At 39.2% G+C, this 22,843-nt stretch overlaps 1 protein-coding gene across 1 annotated transcript; it reads right to left on the bottom strand.

Annotated features, from left to right (window-relative positions):
- Window positions 1-3,441: 3,441 nt before the first annotated feature.
- On the bottom strand, window positions 3,442-6,740 carry LOC107761817 (uncharacterized). The gene is made up of 5 exons (XM_016580102.2): window positions 6,565-6,740; window positions 4,945-5,122; window positions 4,193-4,276; window positions 3,903-4,106; window positions 3,442-3,811 (listed from the first exon to the last, which is right to left on the bottom strand). Exons 1-5 carry the CDS (start codon window positions 6,607-6,609, stop codon window positions 3,717-3,719), a joined length of 606 nt encoding a protein of 201 aa, XP_016435588.1. The 5' UTR covers window positions 6,610-6,740; the 3' UTR covers window positions 3,442-3,716.
- Between the last annotated feature and the right edge of the window lie 16,103 nt (window positions 6,741-22,843).

Raw genomic sequence — 22,843 nt, 5'->3', positions numbered from 1 at the left:
TTATTTTATTTTTTCTTACAAAATCATCAATCTATCACAATCTCTCTCTAATTTACTTCTACTATTGCTTACTTTATTGTTATAATTTGTGAAACAATTGTGAAGTTGGTGAATTGAAGTCTTCAACGATAATCAATTTCCAACAAGTTGTTCGTCAATTCGGTAAACTCGTTCCAACTCTTAAGTTTTAATATTATAATTTTGTTTGTTTTGTTTACTTTGCTTGATTAATTAAGATGGCTTATTCCTTAAAAAATATGTTTAGTAAAAATAAGGGAAAATCGAAGAGTGGTGAATCTAGTGGCCAATATGTTCCTCCTCCACTTCCCCCGGCTCCCCGACCCAAACATGTTACCCGTCTTACACCTCCTATTCTTGATAGCGATAATAGTTTATTACAATTTACCGAGAGTCAATTTTTCCATAATATTGCACCCGGTGAACAATTAAACCATGAATATATGAATGCTCTTTATGGTAATCCAACTATTGATGAAAATGATGATGAAGAAATAGATTTTGATGAAACGCAACCGGATGATGATACACCCACTAGTCCTGCTCCTGAAGTTAACCCAACTAATAATAATCTAGATGATCCCCCATCTGACCCTCCTATTAGTGCCCCTACTTTTTCTAGACAACCTCCTAAACGGGTAGAAACATCTCTTGTTTGGCAATTTTTTACTCAACTAAGAGAAAAAAATAGGGCTAAGTGTAAAACTTGTGGCAAAGAGTTTTATAATCCTACTTATAAAGGTTTTCCTCGCACAACCGTAAAGAGTGATATTTATAAATATAAGCATGAATATGAACAATATTTCCGCTATTTATTTACTCATATAAATTGTCGTCTTGCTATTACAACTGATATTGGTAGAAGTGGTAATGACTGTGATTACCTTACTGTTACCAGTCATTGGATTGATGAGCATTGGATAATGCAAAGGCGCATTATTGCTTATAGAATAATTAATTCACGTCACACAGGGTAGTTTATTTCTAGCACGATTGCGGATATTTGTAGATATTTTTGCATTAGTGATAAAATAATGTCAGTTTCAATGGATAATGCTACTAGTAACACAAATGCTGTAGCCTTGCTTACCACGATACTAAGTCCTGTATTTAGTAATATTTTTCATGTTAGATGTATTTGTCATATTTACCATTTAATTGTGGGTGATGGTATGCGAATTTTAAATGTTGAAATTGAAAAGGTTAAAATGGCTCTTAATTGGCTTTTTTATTCAAATCGTAGAAGTAGACTTAGAGAATATTTTAAAAGATGCGATGAATTTGGCCTAAGAGAAAGAAAGGTTCCTAAACCTTGTCCAACTAGATGGAATTACATGTATGAAAGTTTAGTTATTGCATATGAATATAGAAACCCCATAAACTCAACGTTTAATGCTCATGTAAGTGATGATGATGAGCACCTTACAAATGCGGATTGGGCTAATGTTAAAATGCTTGTAGATTTTTTAGAAAAATTCCATATTGCTACAAATAAATTTTCTGGGCAATATTATCCTACTATTTCTAACTGTTTAATTTATATTGCAGAACTTGCAAATTTGTTTGATCATTTTTCAGATGGTGGGGAAATTTATCAACTTGCTATTGATTCCATGAGAAAAAAGTTTAAAAAATATTTTTTCCCTATTCCCCTTATTTATGGTATTGCTGCATTGTTAAATCCTACTATGAAATTAGGAGGTCCTCATGTATATATAGTATATCTTAAGATGTATATATAGTATATAAATCGAATATAGTTTATATATAGTAAGATGTATATATATATTATAGTATAGTATAGTATACATATAAGCTATATATATATATATATATATATATATATATATATATATATATATATATATATATATGTATATCGAATATATCGAATATAGCTTATATATCTTAAGTTGTATATATAGTATATACTATACTATACTATAATATATATACATCTTACTATATATATTATATATATCTTAAGATGTATTCTATCGAATATGACTTATATACTATGTATATATAGTATAGTGTGTGTATATATAAGATGTATATATAGTATAGTGTGTGTGTATATATATATATATATATATATATATATCTTAAGATGTATACTATCGAATATGATTTATATACTATGTATATATAGTATAGTGTGTGTGTATATATATATATTATATATATATATGTATATCGAATATATCGAATATAGCTTATATATCTTAAGTTGTATATATAGTATATACTATACTATACTATAATATATATACATCTTACTATATATATTATATATATCTTAAGATGTATACTATCGAATATGACTTATATACTATGTATATATAGTATAGTGTGTGTATATATAAGATGTATATATATATATATATATATATATATATATATATATACTATCGAATATGACTTATATACTATGTATATATAGTATAGTGTGTGTATATATATATATATCTTAAGATGTATATATAGTATATAAATCGAATATAGCTTATATATCTTAAGATGTATATATAGTATAGTATAGTATATATATATAAGCTTATATATATATATATGTATAAGATGTATACTATCGAATATGACTTATATACTATGTATATATAGTATAGTGTGTGTGTATATATATATATATATATATATATATATATATATATATATATATATATATATATATCTTAAAATGTATATATACACTATAATATACTATAATATATATACATAGTTTATAAGTCATATTCGATAGTATACATCTTAAGATATACTATATATACATCTTACTATATATATATATATATATATATATATATATATATATATATAGCTTATATATCTTAAGATGTATATATAGTATATTTTAAGATGTATACTATGTATATATAATATAGTATATATATATATTTTAAGATGTATATATAGTATATAAATCGAATATAGCTTATATATCTTTATTACTATTTTTTTCTCTAACTTCTATAAAAAAAAATTAAAAATACAAAGTTTGTGTTGGGCCCGTTTAGGCCCAGGACCGGCCCAGACCGGCCCACTAAACCCGGGCCCGTTAGTTCGTGGTCCCGGTCCCGAGCCGGTTCCAGCAATAAGCCCGCGAGGCCCAGGACCGTTTAGGACCGGCCCACTTAGGACCGGGCCCGCGAAGCCCACTTAGGACCGGGCCCGGCTCACTTGCCACCCCTACATGACAATGTAAAAGTCAGTATAAAGGAAGCTAAACTCTTCTTGAAAAATAGTGTCATGGAATTTGAAAATAAAACATGGGAAGCTATTACCTATACAAAAAATAATTGTTCAAAATTTATCCAAAAAAAATTGTTCAGGACTTGGAGCCTACAATCCTGCAGATGGAATAATTTGGAATGGGGGTAAATCTTACAAAATAACTTACAAGTATTCGTGAAAATTGTATTAGCTGTCACATATATTCAACTAGGAGCAGCATATATTTAAATCATATACACAGCACATGACCTTTTTTCTTTTTCCTTTTTTTTTTTTGGTTGACAAGCCATAACCACTATATCTAACTTTAAACGATGTGGATAGCTGCAATGCTTCAAACAGTTATTGACTGAATTCGTTGAATATCCCTATACATATATGCACAGCAGCTGTATATTTTAACAATATAAAGATCACAGATTAGAGAGCAAGCAGTCCAAATTATGTCAAGCATCAACTTGAGTAAATTCTAGTGCATTAGCATCTGGGTCTCGAGTGAAAATGGCTGGCCTCCCAGAGCGACTAAGGGTGTAGGGAATACCTGAAATGGAAAACAAAGAGCGGAATAAATGTCCAGAATTCTTTATCATTCAAAACTCTGAGGTGAAACAGCAAGAAGGTAAATGAATTACCAGCCTTATCAAGAATAGCTTTCAACTTAGACACATCGCGAATTGCTAAGCAAGTATGACGATCTCGGCCGCCATGTTCAGGCCGACCAGTTAAGGGATCTGGATTTGGAAGCTCCATTAGATGTATCATCTCGGAGCCCACCCACAACCAAGCACCTCTGTAGGGAAGCTTGTCATGTGGTCTTGCCTCATTTATTTCTAGTCCTGATCATTCATGAGCTTTCAGAACCGCGAAATTATGTATTTTAACAGGAGTTTAGTCATCCACTTAGAAAGTAAAGTGTGATTACCAAGAATATTCTGGTAAAAGTCCAACGACCTCTCAAGGTTTTCACATAGGATTCCGACATGGTGCATGCTAACAACTCCAAAATCTGCACTAATCAAAACCATTACTTACAATCAGATATATTTCGATCATTATACTAGAAGATCAGTTGGGCCTAGACAATCTTCTGATTGTATATTCTGTTATCAAATAATTTCTATAAAGTCGGAATTTCTGGTGTAAACTCCATCGACCCATATGCAACCAATACCTTGAAAGATGGTATAAATTTACAATAAAGATGTGTATTCACCATTTCACCTCAAGTACCCTTAAGCTGAACAACTTAATGGATTACGATAACCGTAGATTTCCAAGATTCCATCAAAATTTCAAACAAGAATATCACAGCTCCTAATGTTTATTAAGCTAGAGCTTGACGATAACCAAAAGCTGTCTATATGCCCGTCCAAATCAAAGGGAAAGAGAATCAGAGAGCACTAACAGGAATTAAAAAAAGCTAGAGTTTGGAACTATTATCATTTAATTTCTGTGTCTAATCAAATTTAAAACTACAAAAGTGGGAACAGATTCACTTATTTTTTTCACAGGGTACCGATACCAGTAGTAAATTGCATGCATGACCAAAGGACCACAAACGATATCATGAATTCCTTAGCTATTAGCTATTTCTTAAGGATGATATAAAAGAATATAGAGAAATCCAATGAAAATTTTGACTGCATGCTGTTTAAGATGGCAAAGAAGGATCACCCTTATCATCAATAGCATTGGCACCTACAGAATCTTTTGCAAGCATATCCCTTTCCACCGACGCTTTAGCTCTCATCAGTAAACAATGCCTGTGGCTCCTTCGCCGTTTTAAAAATGGTTGAAAATAGATGCTTGGTATTGCGCTGGTAGCTAAAGATAGGACACCTTCGGGATTCAGCTGAACATAGAGAGTTTTGTCAGGACATATCAAGTAAACCAACAAAGTCAAAGAAATACTGAACAAATACATCAATAGTGGTAGAGGTGAAGCTACCTTTTAACTCATTCTTGAACCATCCATTAGTAGGAAAATACCAAGTGTGGTTGGCGTATAGCATAATTACAAGCATCATAAAATGACTATTTCAAACAAAAAAAACTGGAAAAAAAATAATTTAAAGTAAACACAATGGAATAGAATTCAATGCTTTTCACATCTCCTTTTACATAGAAAGTAGTACTGCCTTGGAGGTCACAACTAGTAGTTTTTGCCACATATAAAGCACAAAGAAATAAGCTTTGAGATTCTCTAATCTAAATTTCTTAACAAATGATACTTCAAAATTTGTTTTCTTTTATGTTTCTCTTTCTTTCATCAGCAGTTAACTCTAATTACCTACTCTTGAATTACAATTGTGAATGACAAATGAGACTCGACTGATAAGAATGGGGAAAACCAGCAAATCTGGAGATTGTCTCAGATATTAGACCAAACCATAGAATCAGCAATTCCTTCACAAAGATATAGCTTTCCTAAGCAAGGCCTACTTAACTAGTCAAGAATATATTAAATGCCACTTATTGACACAAACCATCACAATAAGCGTATAATCAAATTTCCAGAGGCCTTGAGTGTTGCAGTAGCTTCCGACAAAGTAATACTAGGAAGAAAGAGTTCAAAAGCTTCAATTTTGTAAAACCCAAATACTATCTACTCCAAAATATAGCTTAACCTTGTTAAGTCCTTAACTAGCTGATTTTTTAATCAAAAAAACTAGCTGTTTTTTTTAATGACACCTCCACTAGTCCACGGGATATCTGCTATCTCCCACAAGCCTTGGTAGTTTTGCGCACCAGGGCTTAGGCAAATGGGAAGAAATCACCTAATATTGTTTGCGTCTTGCGAGATTTGAACTTGAGACCTCGTGGCTCTCCTTCTACTTCATTGACCACTTGACCACAACCTTGGGTAATGCTCTACGGATGACTAACAAGAGCTATTAGCTGATTTTTGTACTAATTGCAGGTTGACTTTGACATACTACTCAAAACTTGTTCCAGTAAGCACTACCAAAAAAAATTAAAATTGTTCGTTCAATTTTTAGGATAAGCAACTACATAGCTGCAAAAAAGGGGGCAATTAGGAGTAGGTAAGACAAGTACTTTGGATTAACTCCTTCGAACTAAGTTTCATTAAGCAGTGACAGCTAACTAACTGGCAAAAAGTAACTAAATAACATCTTAACAAAATTTATCCTAATTAAGTTAGCTGTTAGTATGCATCAACTTTCTATCTGCAATATACGAACTATTTATTTAACAAATAAATAAATAGGGTTTGAAATGTCAACAGTAGAAGATAAATCAACATATAGGTATTGCAAAGACTGTGAATTTTACCTTGTTTTGAGGCAGAGTGAGTGGTGGGCTCAGCAAAGAAGCCATGGAAGAACGAAAATTTCAACTTTGGGGATTTACAGGTATTTAGCGATAGTTGTTGGTTTTATATTTGTGGGTTTTATTTGGCTAACGGAAAAAGACCAGAAAACGAAGTAATGAGATAGCTCCACGTGAGCGGCTCATAGTTTTCAGGCGAAGTGCACCACTTGTTTACTTGTGGGGTAAATCTATAAATTGTTGTAACTTTGTTCCCCGCATATTTTAGACAAATTAGGGATTCCAATACTTGTGGGTAGTATTGGCACACAGTCTTGATGTCTGTTGGTAGTAGGGTTTTTTTTTATTAACCGTTATTTTCTTTCATTGTTGATCACATTATTGTTGTGTTATTTTTATTCAGTTTTATATGGCTTTTTGGTACTGTACCTTTTTATTTATATTTTCATTAATGTGATGCTTATGCTTTCCTGAGCCGAGGGTATATTGGAAACAACCTCTCTATCCTCACAAGATAGGGGTAAGGTCTGCATACACACTGCCCTCCCCAGACCTCACGATGTGAGATAATATTGGGTATGTTGTTGTTGTTGGGGTTCTACCCCCTCCCCCTCCCGAAAATTATTGTGAAATAATGTTTACTGTGATAAAAGAAAATTTCTTTTCTTTTTGTTGGTTAACTAGACTTCTACAGTTATAATATTACGTTCCGAGATCTTTCTTTTAAAAATAGTTCTTAGGATGTCTGTCTATAGTAATTCATTGGTAAACACCAGAAGAACTACCAAAATAATATTGTCCAAAAGTTATTTCCTGGCCCCCTCTTTAGCTAGGGTATCAGCGACCCTATTCACTTCTCAGTAGATGTGTCTTACTGGTATGGGCAAATTTAGATGACAAGAAGGGTTCACTCGAACCTCCTTCGTCGGAAGATTAAACTGTACATACAAGATAAAATTTATTTTGTGCCTCTATATAATTATATTTTAAATCTCCTTAACACAACCCAAAAGTATAGTTCAATGGTCAAGGGAATTCAAAACTTGGTGAGGTTGTGGTTCGATTCCCATTGGCTACAGTCTTTTTTTATTATTATTTTTTGAACACCCTTAACAGAAATTCTGTCTCCGCCACAGCTTACTCGTGGATGCTCCAATGCTGCTAGCAATGACCTATATTTATAAATTAAGGAGTCATAATGTAAATTCCCTCTATTCTGTTCACCCTAAAATGGGATAACAATTGAATTTATACGCGTTTTTAAGGATACATGATATAACTTGATACGAGTTGAGAGAATAGATCAATACTGAAATTAATAACAAGAAAATAAATACAAATCGCAGAAATTAAACAGTCTTAGCCTTGAAGGTTGGTCGCCCTCAAGTTTGGAAATGCCTCAATCGACGACAGAACAAGTTAACAAGATAACTAGAACTACAAATGATCAATATATTACTTCTTTGATGCGTGTTACAATGTCTTTTACAAACGATCAGACCTCCCTTTATATAGTAGGGGAGCCCTACTCTTGATACAATTCTCTAAAAGATAAAAATTTCGTGATTTGCTAATCAATCGGCCTCTCCTTGATACGTGCCGAGATTTTTGCCGTGATCTCCAACTGATCGCGGATATTTCGGCCTTCCATTATTTGGCTCGACAAAGTCCCCTTGATCTTGTTTGGTCCTAGAGTCACGAGCTCAACGATTTAACTTAGCGACTGGGTTCGATATAATTCGGGGTCGAGCCCCGACCTGTTATGTTTCGGTCTCGACTAGTCATACAATATACGAACCCAGTTTCGACCGTATACAGATAGTCCCCTCATTTTTCGGAGAGAATGCGAGGGGAAAGGATATGAACTTCCGAGCCCTGCTTCGATAAATCATGACGTAAGCGACAAAAAGGTCACTGAAATGTCCCGTCAGTCCAGTCTTCAAGGCATTAAATGTGTGTTAGTTGTTGGTCGGCCACTACGGGTTTCGAAACGCCGTTTTGCAAACTATAAATACTTCACCATTCCATCAATTATAACTTTTACATTCAAAACCTTGTTCTTGTGTGCTTAAGAAAAATTTCATCACATTCATCTTCCGATTTTCCAGCTTAAGTTCAAAACTTCTTCCTTTATAGTTTTCTGCAAATTGTTATAAACTATCCGCCAAATACACCCTCTCTTTCATCAGTACCAGCTTTTCACCTTTACTCAGAAGCAATGGCAAAGACTTCAAAATCTGTTCCTCAAAAGGAACATCCCTCTTCCTCGAGACAGTCTGAAGAAGAAAAGGCTTTGTCTACTGTTGTCGAGGAAAAGACACCGGAACCCCCCTTAACTATGTTCGTTCCTACGGGGCGCCCAATTGGGGTCGACTTCAAGATCGAGAAAACCCCTTCTGTATCGGGTTGATGCGAGCCGGTCTCGAGGTACATATGCTCCATCACTGACGATTTCCTCCCCAGAGTCAAAAAGACTGTAATTGGGCCGGTAAACATGTGGTGGTGCCTACACCCGAGGAATCAATCACTACCCACGTGGAGGGTTTTCTAAGTGTTTACACTTATCCCTTCACGTTGGGCCCTCTAGACCCAGTTATCATTGCCTTCTGCAAAAGGTATGAAGTAACGCTCGGGCAGAATCATCCTTCATTTTGGAGGATTGTTATCCTTCTTCGTTTCTTCGTGAGAAAGCTCGACAAGTGCCCCATTACTATCGACCATCTCATGCATCTGTACAGTCCCCGACTCTATCGAGGGGGGCTGATAAAACTTGCCCGTCAAGCTACTAAAGCCCCATTCTCGAGCATAGATGAGGACCGAGACCGGAGCTGGTTAGGCCGGTTCGTTCGAGTGAAAACCTCAGATCTAATCCCGGCTGAGGAAATGCCATTTCCTAAGAAATGGAACATGAAACGTAAGTATAACTTCACTTTTAAGATTTTGCTTACTGCTTTTCCCTTTTCTCTCACCTAATCGGTGTTTCGTGGTGCAGCTGTTGCTCGGATGTCGATGTAGTTCCTCGACTCAAGGAGTGGGTCAAGGGCATCGTATCACAGAAGCCCTATTCTGAGCGTGTATGGCGCAAACTTTAAAAGGGCCGGTGGGAAGCCCGTTCTCACGGTAAAATTCTTTCCTAGAACTGACATCATTTAGGTTTCTTTTCAAGCTCACTCATCACTTTTTTCTTTGTAGGCCTCAGGAAGGATGTTGCGATAAGGCCCCTATACGTAGATGAAATCATCATCCCTCAATCTCCTGCTCCGAAGCAGGATAAAGATAATAAAAGGAAAAGGGCTCCGAGTTCCCCGAACTCGGAGAAGCAGAAACCGAAAATGAGGCAGGTGCGCAAACCCAAAGAAAACATTGGCGCCCTCCCATTGGACTTAGTCCGCCGATTGAGAAATGAATCGGAAAAAGAAGAAGATTTCGAGCTGGTGGCTCGGGCCCGAGCCCACACCGTATTGCCCCAAGCCAGGGAGGCTGCTGAGAGGGCAGTGACCGTGGTCCTTGAATCGTAGAAGGGCGAGGCCGCTATGCCCCGAGCTAGGGAGGTCGAAGAGGAAGCCGGGACCGATATTCCTCGAGCAGGAGAGAGTGCTTCGAAAGATGCGCTTGGGGCGATTGATCTCACTGGGTCTCTTATATTCTCCGACTTCATGATTAACGAGGCCGGTATACTAAAGGATCGTTCGCAAGAGGGGCCTCACGGGGCGGAAGATCTCAATAACTTCTTTGACGGCTTAGAGTCTACCACCTCAGAGGATGTGACCGGGTTTGGTGATTTACCGGTGCCAAAGAAAGCACCATCTTCGGGAGCTAGTAGGCCTTCTTCGAGCCCAAAGTTAGTGGATCGATTCCCGGCTCTGAGTGCTGATCCCAACCGAAAACGGTCAATAGTTATCTCTATCCCGGAGGATGCCCGGGTTCTTTCCGCCCCCGTGGGGGTTGCTAGCTATCTTCGGTGCTTGGTGACCGGGGAGGACCAGGCCAAGATGGACGAGGTATAAGCGTCCTGCCTGTTCAATGAGGCTCAACATGCGTTGAATCGGGTAACTTCGAGTGCCTCTTTACTTAGTACTTTAGATTTTAAGTTACAAATAATCGTAACATTCTTCCTTATGATCGTAGGCCTCGGTACTTCACCATGAAACTTTCCTACGATATCGGGAGGAGTTATCCCAACACGAGACCGAGGTTCTGGAGCTAACTGAGAAAAAGGACACCTATAAGATTCTCGGTGACAAACTTCAGGCCGAACTAGAAGTGGCTCAGAAGGAACATGCCGATCTGGTCGAGCAGGTAAGACGAGTATTCGAACTTAGTAATGACGATTCAGACACAATGGCTAACGACCCGAACTTGCAGGTCTAGAAGAGACTTGACCAGATCGAGCAACTCCAGGTGGAGGTGGACACGGTAAAGGCTGAGGCTGAGGAATGGAAGAAGAATATGGACCGCCTGGCCTCGAAAAAGGGAGACCGCCTGAGAACAACTGGCTTCGGCTAAGGTCTAGCTCTGGGCTGAAAAAGAGAAAACCTTGGTGCAGGCCAAGAAGATTGAGGAGCTCCAATCTCAGCTGAACTCAGCTGTTTCTGGTCAAGAGAATCTGGCCAAGGAGCTCGAGGCGACCAAGTCGGAGGTGGTTGTGGCCAAGATCGAGACTGATGATAAAGTGGTCCAGTTCAAGGTTGATGTCGAGGCGATTTAGGCACAGGCTAAAAACATGGTGAAGCATGCAAGGTGGCAAGCTCGAAGGGAAGCCCTCGAGGGAGTCCATGCTCAGAACTTCGACATACTGGCTGAAATCGAGAATGCCAAGTTATGTGAAGCCAGGGCCCGGAAGTTGGCTTATCCCAAAGAAGATTCTGAGGGCTTAAGAGAGTCTGAAGGCGAGGAATATCCCGAGGGTAAAGATGCTGCCTCCGATGGGGACCAGGCCCCTTAGGCCCTTAGATGTTTTTGTTTTTTACATTTTTGTTGAGGCCGTTCGGCCTTTGTAAAATTTTTATCGGGCTGTTTGGACCTTGTAAAAAGAATTTTGTTATGAATATATATAAGGCTTTATTTCCCTTTATCGGCTTTCGATTTTTTCCCTTTGCTTTCTTATTTGCATTCACAGAGATCAAAATGCCTTAACACGAAAATAATCAGGTTATGTTCGGAGGTTCAAACAAAACTTTACCTTTACATTAGTCTGTCTTAAGGCATTCTTTGGGATTTGGTGTTACCGTAAAATTCCTCCCAAAGTAAGCAATTGAGATTATAGTTCGCCGAGGGTAGCCTTTAGAATCGGTTATGAAAAATTTTCTTTTTTGAAGGCCTAGTTTTTGTTATGGGTCTCGGACATCTCCGAGCCGTGTTAACGTGGCCGTGGCCTTTTAGTTTGGGAGCCGCCCATTGGACTTGCTTTCTCTAGTTATCCATGCTTGCCCAAGATAACAGTCCCCGAGCGGGGGTGGCCGTGGCCTTTAAAATTTGGGGGTTGCCTAATAGGTCTTATGCCCCCGAGGCCTAGTAGCTTAGGCCGTCCGAGTTTGTTTTCGGACGGCAGTCCCCGAGTGAGAGAGTGATTATTCGAACTTTGGTTATAAGTGGCCCTTGGGCTCGTTACCTTTAGGGGATCAGAAGTAGGAAATTATTAAAGGAATGTAGAGAAGATATTTTAAGACATTAAATTATAAGATGGTTGCAAAGAAGAGACTTCTCTTTATTCTTGTGCGTAATAAGGATGTATGTGTACATGATTTTCGTCAGGGTTCGAGCAGTCTATATGGGCATGGTTCATTCGACCGTTTGGCCCTTACATTGAATCCTATCAATCGAGACCCTTCAATCCCGAAATCTCTTTCCATGCTAAAGTTGACATTAGAGGGTAATGCCTCCCCAATGTTTGAGGTTGATTGAAGTGAGGCCTCGAATACTATTTTGATTGTCGTTACCGGTTCGTTGTCGGCCTTCGATTCTAAGTTAGCATGATTTACTTGTTGCCTTGTTAAAAACTTTGCCGAAAAACCCATTTGGGGCAAAATCGGTCCAAGAAAAAAAAGAGTGCAACACGTGCTTTTAGACCTAAAGACTTTGTGCTGTTCTTGTCGATCACTACAAGTGTTAGTCCGAAATACATATAAAATAAAATGAATGAGGTCGTACCTTACAGTAATATCATTTTAGGTGAGCTACATTCCAATTGCTCGGTAGTTGTTCTCCGTTCATCATTCCGAGTTTATAGGATCCTTTTCTGGTGACCTCGAGAATTTGGTACGGTCCTTCCAGTTCGGACCCAACTTCCCTTCGTCCGAATTTCGGGTATTTAGTGTGACCTTCCTTAGTACTAAGTCCCCGATATTGAAGTATCGAAGGTTGGCCCTTCGATTGTAATACCTTTTGATTTGTTGCTTTTGGGAAGCCATTCGAACAAGGGTGGCCTCACGCCTTTCATCCAATAGCTCCAGGCTCATATTCATGGCCTCGTCATTTGATTCCTTTGTTGCATATCAGAATCTGATACTTAGCTCCCCGACTTCGATCGGTATTAGAGCTTCAACACCGTAAACCAATGAGAACAGAGTGGATCCGGTGCTGGACTTCGAGGTCGTACGATATGCCCAAAGGACTTCAGGCAGGATCTTCTTCCATTTTCCTTTGGCATCGATTAGCCTTTTCTTAAGGTTTTGGAGTATGGTCTTGTTGGTTGATTCGGCTTGTCCGTTCCCACTAGGGTGATAAGGTGTCGATAAGATTCTTTTGATCTTGTGGTCTTCGAGAAACTTGGTCACTTTGTTGCCGATAAATTATTTCCCGTTGTCACATACAATTTCGGATGGCATTCCAAACCGACATATGATGTGGTCCCAAATAAAGTCAATGACTTCCTTCTCCTTGACCTTCTCGTACGCCTGTGCTTCAACCCGCTTAGAGAAATAGTCAGTCATAAACAAGATAAATTGGGCCTTACCCGGTGCCCATGGAAGGGGGCCTGCGATGTCCATTCCCCACTTCATGAATGGCTATGGCAATAAAACCGAGTGTAGTAGTTCCCCATCTCGGTGTATCATCGGAGCATGTCGTTGGCATTCGTTACATTTTTGTACGAACTCCTTCGCATCTTTTTCTATGTCGATCCAGCAATAGCCGGATCTGATTACCTTTCGAACCAATGATTCTGCGCCTAAATGATTTCCGTAGGTGCCCTCGTAGACTTCCCTCAGAACGTACTCGGTATCTCTCGGTCACAGACATATCGCTAGCGGGTTATTGAATGTTCTTCTGAACAAGGTTCCGTCATTGGATAAGTTGAATTGGGATGCTTTCGTGCGTATGGATCTCGATTCTTTTGGATCTGAGGGCAGTTTCCCGGTCTTCAAATACTCTACGTATTTATTTCTCCAATCCCAAGTTAGTCTTGTTGAGTTTATTTCGGAGTGACCTTCTTCTACTACCGATCTCATGAGTTTTACAACTGCCTCCGAGTTGAGCTCGCCGTCTTCGACCGACGAACCTAAGTTTACAAGGGCATCGACCTCGCTATTTCGATCTCGAGGTACGTGCTGTAAAGTCCACTCTTTGAACCGATGTAATGTTACCTACAACTTATCTAGGTACCTTTGCATTGACTTGGTTCACCACTAGGAGGGAGTCATATTTCGCTTTGATCACCTCCGCCCCCAAGCTTTTGTCCAGTTCAAGACCTGCAATCATGGCCTCATATTCGGCCTCGTTTTTAGTCAATTTCACAGTTCTAATAGATTGTCTAACTATATTGCCTGTGGGTGGCTTCAATACGATGCCAAGTCCGGACCCTTTTGCGTTCGAGGCACCATCCGTAAAGAGGGTCCAGATTCCTGAAGACGTCCTCGAGTTTACCAATAACTCCCTTTCGACCTCGGGTATCAGGGCCGGCGTGAAGTCGCCCACGAAATCTGCCAAAATTTGAGACTTAATGGCTTTCTGGGGTCGATACTCAATATCGTACACGCTGATTTCTACGACCCATTTGGCCCATCGTCCTGAGAGTTCGGGTTTATGCATTATATTTCGTAATGGGTAAGTTGTCACAACACATATAGGATGGCACTGAAAATATGATTTCAGTTTCCTAGAGGCGCTTAGTAGAGCGAGTACCAATTTTTCTAGGTGAGGATATCTAGTTTCAGCATCATCTAAGGTCTTGCTAACATAATAAATTGAAAATTTCGTACCTTGTTCCTCCCAAACCAGGAATCCACTTACCGCTATTTCTGATACTGCTAAATACAAGTACAATTGTTCGTTTGCAATCGGACTGTGAAGCAGTGGTGGGCTCGATAGGTATCGCTTAAGTTCTTCCAAGGCCCGTTGATATTCTGGAGTCCATGTGAAGTTGTTTTTCTTCTTCAGTAACGAGAAAAAATGGTAGCTCTAATCGGAGGACCTTAAGATGAATCATCCCAGGGCGGCAATACGCCCGGTTAGCCTTTGCACGACCTTCACGTTTGTCCACTACCATGATATCTTCGATAGCTTTGATCTTGTCAAGGTTGATCTCAATTCCTCGGTTGGATACCATGAACCCGAGAAATTTACCTAATCCGACTCCGAACGTATATTTTTTCGGATTCAGTTTCATGTTGTACTTCTTCAATATGCTGAGGGTTTCCTGCAAATGCTTTAAATGGTCCTCTGCTCGCAGGGACTTAACTGACATATCGTCAATGTAAACTTCCATAGATTTTCCTATTTGTTCTTCGAACATCCGGTTTACTAGACGTTAGTAAGTGGCACCGCATTTTTAACCCAAACGGCATCATGTTATAGCAGTATGTGCCATACTTAGTGCTGAAAGAGGTTTTTTCTTGATCATCCGTGTTCATTCGTATTTGGTTGTACCCAGAGTAGGCATCGAGAAAACTGAGGATCTCGTAGCCAGTCGTGACATAGATCATGTGATTATGCGATCGATGTTAGGCAAAGGGAAAAAGTCTTTGGGGCATGCCTTATTTAAATCTTTATAATCCACACACCTTCTCAGTTTGTCCCCTTTTTAAAGTACTACTACTATGTTTGTTAACCATTCCGGGTATTTGACTTCCCGGTTTGACCCTATTTTAAGGAGTTTAGTTACCTCGTCCTTGATGAAAGCATGTTTGACCTCGAACTCGGGTCTCCTTTTCTACTTGACCGGATGGAATTTCGGGTCCAGGCTCAGTTTGTGAGTGGTGATCTCCGGTGGGATCCCTGTCATATCGAGATGGGACCAATAAAAACACTCCATGTTAGCTATAAGAAATTGAAATAGTTTTTTCCTGAGCTCGGGAGTTAACCCTGTACCCAGGTATACCTTCCGATCAGGCAGATGTTCGATTAGTATGACCTGCTCCAGATCTTCGACCGTTGATTTGGTAGCGTCGGGGTCATCGGGGACTATAAAGGATCGAGGAACCCCGTAATCATCGTCTTCGTTAGTCCCCTGCTTGTCTGGTTGGGTCGAGGCCGGTACCGGTGATTGCTATTTGGTCCATTATTTTGCTTCTGACCTTGGATCCTTTGATGTTGCAAGTGTTAATATCGAAATTACTTCATCGACTCCAAACATCTCCTTTGCGGCTGGTTGTTCCCTGTATATCGTCTTAATCCCTTCTGGCGTCGGGGATTTTAACACCTGATGAAAGGTCAAAGGCACTGCCTTCATGTTGTGGATCCATGGCCTCCCGAACAGGGCATTGTCTCTCATGTCACCCTCGATCACATAAAACTTGGCTTCCTGGATGGTACCGGCGGCATTGACTGTATTGTTATTTCCCCTTTAGTGGTTTCGCATGCCATGTTGAATCCATTCAGGACTCGGACTACGGGTACGACTTGGTCTTGTAGACCGAGCTGCTCCACGACTCTTGATCGAATGATATTGGCCGAGCTACCTGGATCAATTAACACACATTTAACCCGAATTTTATTCATGAGTACAGATATTACCAGTGCATCATTATGGGGTTGTACGATCCCTTCCGGTACATAGTCTCGAGTTCGTTTTTCCCTAGTGATGGATACCTTGGTGAGTTTCAACATCGGCCCCTGTGGGATATCAACCCCGCCGATAATCATGTTGATGATGTGCTGAGGTTCTTCTTGCTCTGCCTGTTTGTTTGAATCCGTGTTCCTGAAGTGATTCTTGGCTCGGTCGCTCAAGATTTCTCGGAGGTGCTCATTGTTGAATAAACGAGCTACTTACTCTCTCAGTTATCGACAATCTTCGGTTTTGTGACCGTAGGTGCCATGATACTTGCATATCTGGTTAGGATCCCTTTGGGTTGGATCGGTTTGTAGAGGTCGAGGCCAGCATTTCTCCTTTTATTTCTTATGGATTTTTTCCTGGATCCGTTGCCTCTCCGATCCCCATTATATAGTTGATACCGATCTCTATTTGACCTTGGTTCCTGGTCAATATCTCTCTTGATTCTGTCGATGGGTCTGATGAGATAAACGGACTCGGAAGGAGCCCTAAGTTAATTGTCTTCGACCCTGATTTTTGATTAGTATCGATTATGCATATCGGCCCTAGTAACAGCTGGGTACTCTATCAGATTCTGTTTCAACTGTTGTGAATCCACCGAGCTTCGAACGTTGAGCCCTTAGGTAAAGGCTTGAACGACCCAATCATCAGTGACCGGTGGTAGGTCCATCCGTTCCATTTGGAATCGAGATACGAATTCTCTGAGCATTTCATTGTCCTTCTGCCTTACCTTGAAAAGGTCTGACTTCCTGGTTTCGACCTTGATGGCTCCGGCGTGTGCCGTTATGAAATAATCTGCACGCATAGCAAAAGATTCAGTAGAATTAGATGGTAAATTGTGATACCTTATCATGTCTCCCTTTGACAGGGTCTCTCTGAATTTCTTTAATAAGACGGATTCGATTTCATCATCCTCTAGATCATACCCTTTGATGGCACACGTGTAAGAGGTGACATATTCGTTCGGATCGGTCGTTCCATTGTACTTAGGAATCTTGGGCATGCGAACTTTTTGGGGATCAATTTTGGAGCCGCGCTCGGGGGAAAGTGTTTTTGCACGATCTTCTTGGAATCCAAAACTTTCAATATCGGTGGTGCTCCTGGTATTTGATCCATCTTGAAATTGTAAGTCTCCACCTTTTTATCGTTAGCCTCGATCTTCTTCTCTCCCTGACTCTATTTGCTTCGTCAATTCCTCGAGCTTCTTTATAATCTCGGAGTTAGCCTCCGATTCATTTTCATTCGACCTTTCTGTGACCGGTTGATCCCTGCAGGTGACTTCCCGGGGAGGATCGGGCTCAACCCTGCTTGGCACACGATTTTGGTTTTGTAACTGGGCTATTGCCACCTGTTGCGCCTGCAATATTTCGCATATCACTCGTAGACTGATCCCGTCCCCTTCAACGTTTTGTGTGTTTTGAGTTGCCGATCGGGCTCCGCCACGAATGCTATTTTCGGGGTCAGTGGGCAAGTTTGCATCGATAGCCACATGTGAATTAGCATCAACTGGATCTACGATCGGAATTCTAGCAGGATCAGCAGGTGGTATCTCGTTACCGGGTGCTACGTTATTATTTTCATCTTGGTGACCGGACTCGTTGTTAACGTACAGAGGCGCTGATTGGGAATTTGACATTTTTATATTTAAGCCTGGAATCAAAGACACTTCAAAGAGCAAGTATAAAGCAGTGTGTATTATAGAGATTTGTATCAAATAATCACTATTATCCTCAGCCCCACGGTGGACGCCAAACTGTTTACCCTAAAATCGGATAACAATTGAATTTATACGTGGTTTTAAGGATACGTGATACAACTTGATACGAGTTGAGAGAATAGATCAATATTGAAATTAATAACAAGAAAATAAATATAGACCGCAGAAATTGAACAGTCTTAGCCTTGAAGGTTGGTCACCCTCAAGTTTGAAAATGCCTCAATCGACGACAGAACAAGTTAATAAGATAACAAGAACTAGAAATGATCAATATATTGCTTCTTTGATGCGTGTTACAATGTCTTTTACAAACGATTAGACCTCCCTTTATATAGTAGGGAGCCCTACTCTTGATACAATTCTCTAAAAGGTAAAATTCTCGTGATTTGCTAATCAATCGGCCTCTCCTTGATATGTGTCGAGATTTCCGCCGTGATCTCCAACTGATAGCGGATATTTCGGCCTTCCGTTATTTGGCTCGACAAAGTCCCCTCGATCTTGTTTGGTCTCGGAGTCACGAGCTCAACGATTTAACTTAGCGCCTGTGTTCGATATAATCTGGGGTCGAGTCCAGACCCGTCATGTTTCGGTCTCGACTGGTCATACAATATACAAACCCGATTTCGACCGTATACACATTCATAATTAATGAAAGCAAATTTCCACGGAAGCTAATAATATTATAGATGTCTTGGAAGTCCCAAAATTCTACTATCTTTTATTCAATCGAAAACTATAATTCAATATTAGAAGTGAATGGGCATGATTCTTGAAATACATTTTATTTGTCTTGGAGTTCAGCATATAAACAGTAAAAGAACTTTGTTTAGCATAACAAACAGTAAGGAAAAAAACTTTTTTTCTTCAAACTGTGTGAAAAGGTTAAAAAAAAAAAAGTGATAAAATTGCGAGGAGGCAGGCAGGATCTTTGTGTTTTACACTTTAGCAAATCTTGGAAAAAAAAGATAAAGGAGAAACTTTAATGTGCCAAATCAATATTACGATATCATATTATATAAACTATTTATATTCCTTGATTTCTAATTAAACATGACCAAAGATATCTGGTATCTCCTTTCTATGTTATTTCCTGCTCTAATCTCTCGAAGCAACCTATAAATAATTAATGTGTATATTAGCAACGTTTTTCACAATTATTGGCATGTGTTTCATTTAGAAAAAAATGATTTTTCAGCTGCATACCCGCCTTAGATATTTATAAATAAAAAAAAAGTAATGTAGTTAGTGTCCCACACTTAATTAATTGTCGATTAGTAACATAAAAAATACTTTAGGGGTCAAGTCAAATCTATTTTCTCTGGAAAAAGCAGCAACCGGACTTTACTAGAAGTATGACTTATGATCTGGCAATTTGTAATTATTATATTATAGAATAAGATATGACTCAATTTAATTAATTCATTTTGTCACGTGATTATATGTTGATAGATTATGTGCCCCGTTATGCTTTGATGATCTAACAAACTTAATGATGAGAACCGGATGAGGAACCTGTTACACATCCTCAAAGTGCTCAAGAACAACAAGTATCAAGTCAGACACAAGTTCCAACAATCAGAGTCAAAGAGACGATAGGAGGAACAGATGGACATCAGTTCCCTTGCTGGTTGAACCGGTCAACTGCTCACAGCTATAAAGTTGGTGCAACTGTTCCTCTGCACACACACAACAGTGTGGCCAGTGCAACAGCCCCCTTCTAGGACATGCCTTGTACCGGATATTGCTTGCATCCACTTGGACATTATTAACATGAAGCAAGGAAGAGAATAGCACTTGCACATTCCAGAATCAAGAAAAATCTTCTCTCAAGTGTGTTGCCATCTTGCAAGTGACTTCCAGACTTCAAGAACAAAGAGTAACATAACGAAGGACCAATTTCCAGCATTGTATTATTATATGTCCCTAATTGTGTTGTACCTTTGTTAGTGTGATTTACTTGTAATTCCTACTTAGCTTAGCTAGAAGCATTGTGTAGGAAACCAATTGTAAAACTATAAACCTTGTGTTTGTGTCTTGGCTAGAGTTAGTCGAGTTATGAACTTTGCAATAGAGTTATTACAAAGAGGCTTGTAATAGAGCTATTACAAGTGAGTGAGGGATTAAGAGTTTAATTCCCTGGTTACAGTAGGTTGTAATCTAAAAGTTGCTCGGTTAGTGAAGTTGAAATCCTATAAGTGTAGGTTGTGATTTTTAATCCCGTGAGCTGAGAGTTTTCTACGTAAAACACTGTTGTGTCATTTACTTATCTCTTTGTGTGTGTTCTGTGGGAACTCATAGAGAACCCGATTCTCTATACAGTTTGGTGGACCCTAAGTTTCTATCAATTGGTATCAAAGTAGTTCTTTCTATCAGGCTAATACCTAGAAAGGATCCTCATGGCTGCTCCACCAAACTTTGAAGAAGGTCAATCTACCTTTAGACCACCAAGATTCAATGGACAATACTACGGATGGTGGAAGACAAGGATGCACGATTTTATCATGGCTGAAGATTCAGAGCTCTAGGATATTATCTGCGATGGACCCTTTGTCCCTATGAAAACTACTGGCGAACCAGCAGTGACAGTTCCCAAGACAAGGAAGGAATACAACTATGCTGACCGCAAGGCTATAAAGAAGAACTTTCGAGCAAAAAAGATTCTCGTCTGCGGTATTGTACCAGACGAATATAACATGATTTATGCTTGTCAATCTGCCAAGGAGATCTGGGAAGCCCTCCAAACAGCACACGAAAGGACAATTCAAGTCAAGCAGTCGAAGATTGATATGCTCACCACTGAGTATGAACTCTTCAGAATGAAGGATAATGAGTCCATTCAGGACATGCATACTCGATTCACCTCGATTATTAATGAGCAACACTCTCTGGGAGATATCATTCCTAGGAACAAACTTGTCAGGAAAATACTCAGTGTATTACCTGGTTCCTGGGAAAGCAAAGTGAATGCTATCACAGAGGCAAAGGATCTACAAAAGCTGACCATTGATGAACTCATTGATAATCTGGAAACTTATGAAATGAAGAAGAAGAAGGATCATGAAAGAAGAGAGACCAATAAGGAGAAGAACATGGTCCTCAAACAGACAACAATTCTCGAGTGGTGAAGATGTTGATATGGCTTAATTGACAAAGCGATTTCAGAAAAATGGTTCGCAGGAATAGAGGTATTCCAAAAAGGGGCAGCTCCAGTAAGCCAAGAGGGTATGACTTGTATCATAAATGTGGAAAGCCAGGACACTTTATCAAGTACGGTCCTCTCCTCAAGCAAGACCAGTACAAGTACAATACAGACAAAGCAGGCAAGAGGAACCCGGTTCCTGACAAAAGATTCAAGAGAAAAGAAGTTGATGACAATGTTGTGAAACAAGCTCTTGCTGCATTGGAAGATTCTTCCAGCGAGTTTGGAGAAGATGATGCACAAGGTGATACCTTCATGATGGCAGTTGAAAGTGAAACAACTGAATATTACTCTATCTTTGCCCTAATGGCAAAATCTGATGATGATGAAGATAATGATGATGATGAGGTAAAATTTCTAGACGTTCAAAGAAATATTAAGTCTTACTCTAAGAAAAAGCTTATATCTTTGGAAAATATTTTAATTGATGCTTATCATAACCTTATAAATGATAGAGGATCTAATAAAAGAAAAGAATGTTCTAACTAAAAAATTTGAAGACGTAGAAAATGAGAGAGATGACTTGTTGATAGTAGTCATGGACCTAAAAGAAACAATAGAGGAATTAAAAAGAGGAAACAGTTATGAGATTATCCAAAAGGAAAAGGAAGTTGCAAGTGAGGCACACATTAAGCTTGAAAATGAACTCGAATCTATGAAATCTAGTCTGTGTGTTGAACTTGACAGGAACAGACTACTTCAAGAAGATCTAGGCAGAGTACAAAATAACCTAGAGAAATCTCTAAAGTGGCATGTTCTTCTAATACAATCACTGCCATATATACAAGCAAGGGTGGGAACAGGAAGGGAGTCGGATTCCAAAAGGAAAAGATTTCCTACAATCCACATAGCAAGTATGTTACTGCACCTGATAATTGGCTTTGCACTCACTGTGGCAACACTGGACACTTTAAAGAAAACTGTAAGACTAGACTTCAGTCGCAACGAAAAAATAAGGTGTTTGTTGAAAAGGTAACTACTGCTAAGGAACCTGGTCCCTCTATTAAAAAACGTGTATTGCATGCCTGGATAAAAAGAAGTTTAATCCTCACTACAAGGGACCAAGATTGTTTGGGTTCCTAAGTCTAATTCTTGATTCTCTTGTGCAGGAAGCAGTGAAGGGAAGCAACCAAAAATAGTACATGGATAGTGGTTGTTCGAAGCACATGACTGGAAGCATTAATGATTTCCTTTCACTCAAAGCCCTGCAAGGAGGGAGTGTGTCCTTTGACAATAGCCAAAAGGGATACATTCTGGGGGTAGGAAGAATTGGGAAGACACTCACCCACTCAATTGAAAATATGTACTATGTGAATGTCTTGAAATACAACCTACCGAGCGTTTCCCAAATCTGCTACAAAGGGAACAAACCCAAACG

The sequence above is a fragment of the Nicotiana tabacum genome, chromosome 2, assembly GCF_000715075.1.
Source record: "Nicotiana tabacum cultivar K326 chromosome 2, ASM71507v2, whole genome shotgun sequence".
Taxonomy (NCBI): domain Eukaryota; kingdom Viridiplantae; phylum Streptophyta; class Magnoliopsida; order Solanales; family Solanaceae; genus Nicotiana; species Nicotiana tabacum.
Note: the sequence above shows the minus strand (reverse complement) of the source record. Positions and strands in the feature narration are given on the sequence as shown.

Bases quoted from the DNA above. Each gene is read 5' to 3' on its own strand.
- LOC107761817 (XM_016580102.2), bottom strand. From the start codon at position 6,609: ATGGCTTCTTTGCTGAGCCCACCACTCACTCTGCCTCAAAACAAG. The intron at 5,123-6,564 runs GTAAAATTCACA...CTCTATGTTCAG, and splicing joins TCACTCTGCCTCAAAACAAG to CTGAATCCCGAAGGTGTCCT. The intron at 4,277-4,944 runs GTGATCCTTCTT...TGATTAGTGCAG, and splicing joins CAATGCTATTGATGATAAGG to ATTTTGGAGTTGTTAGCATG.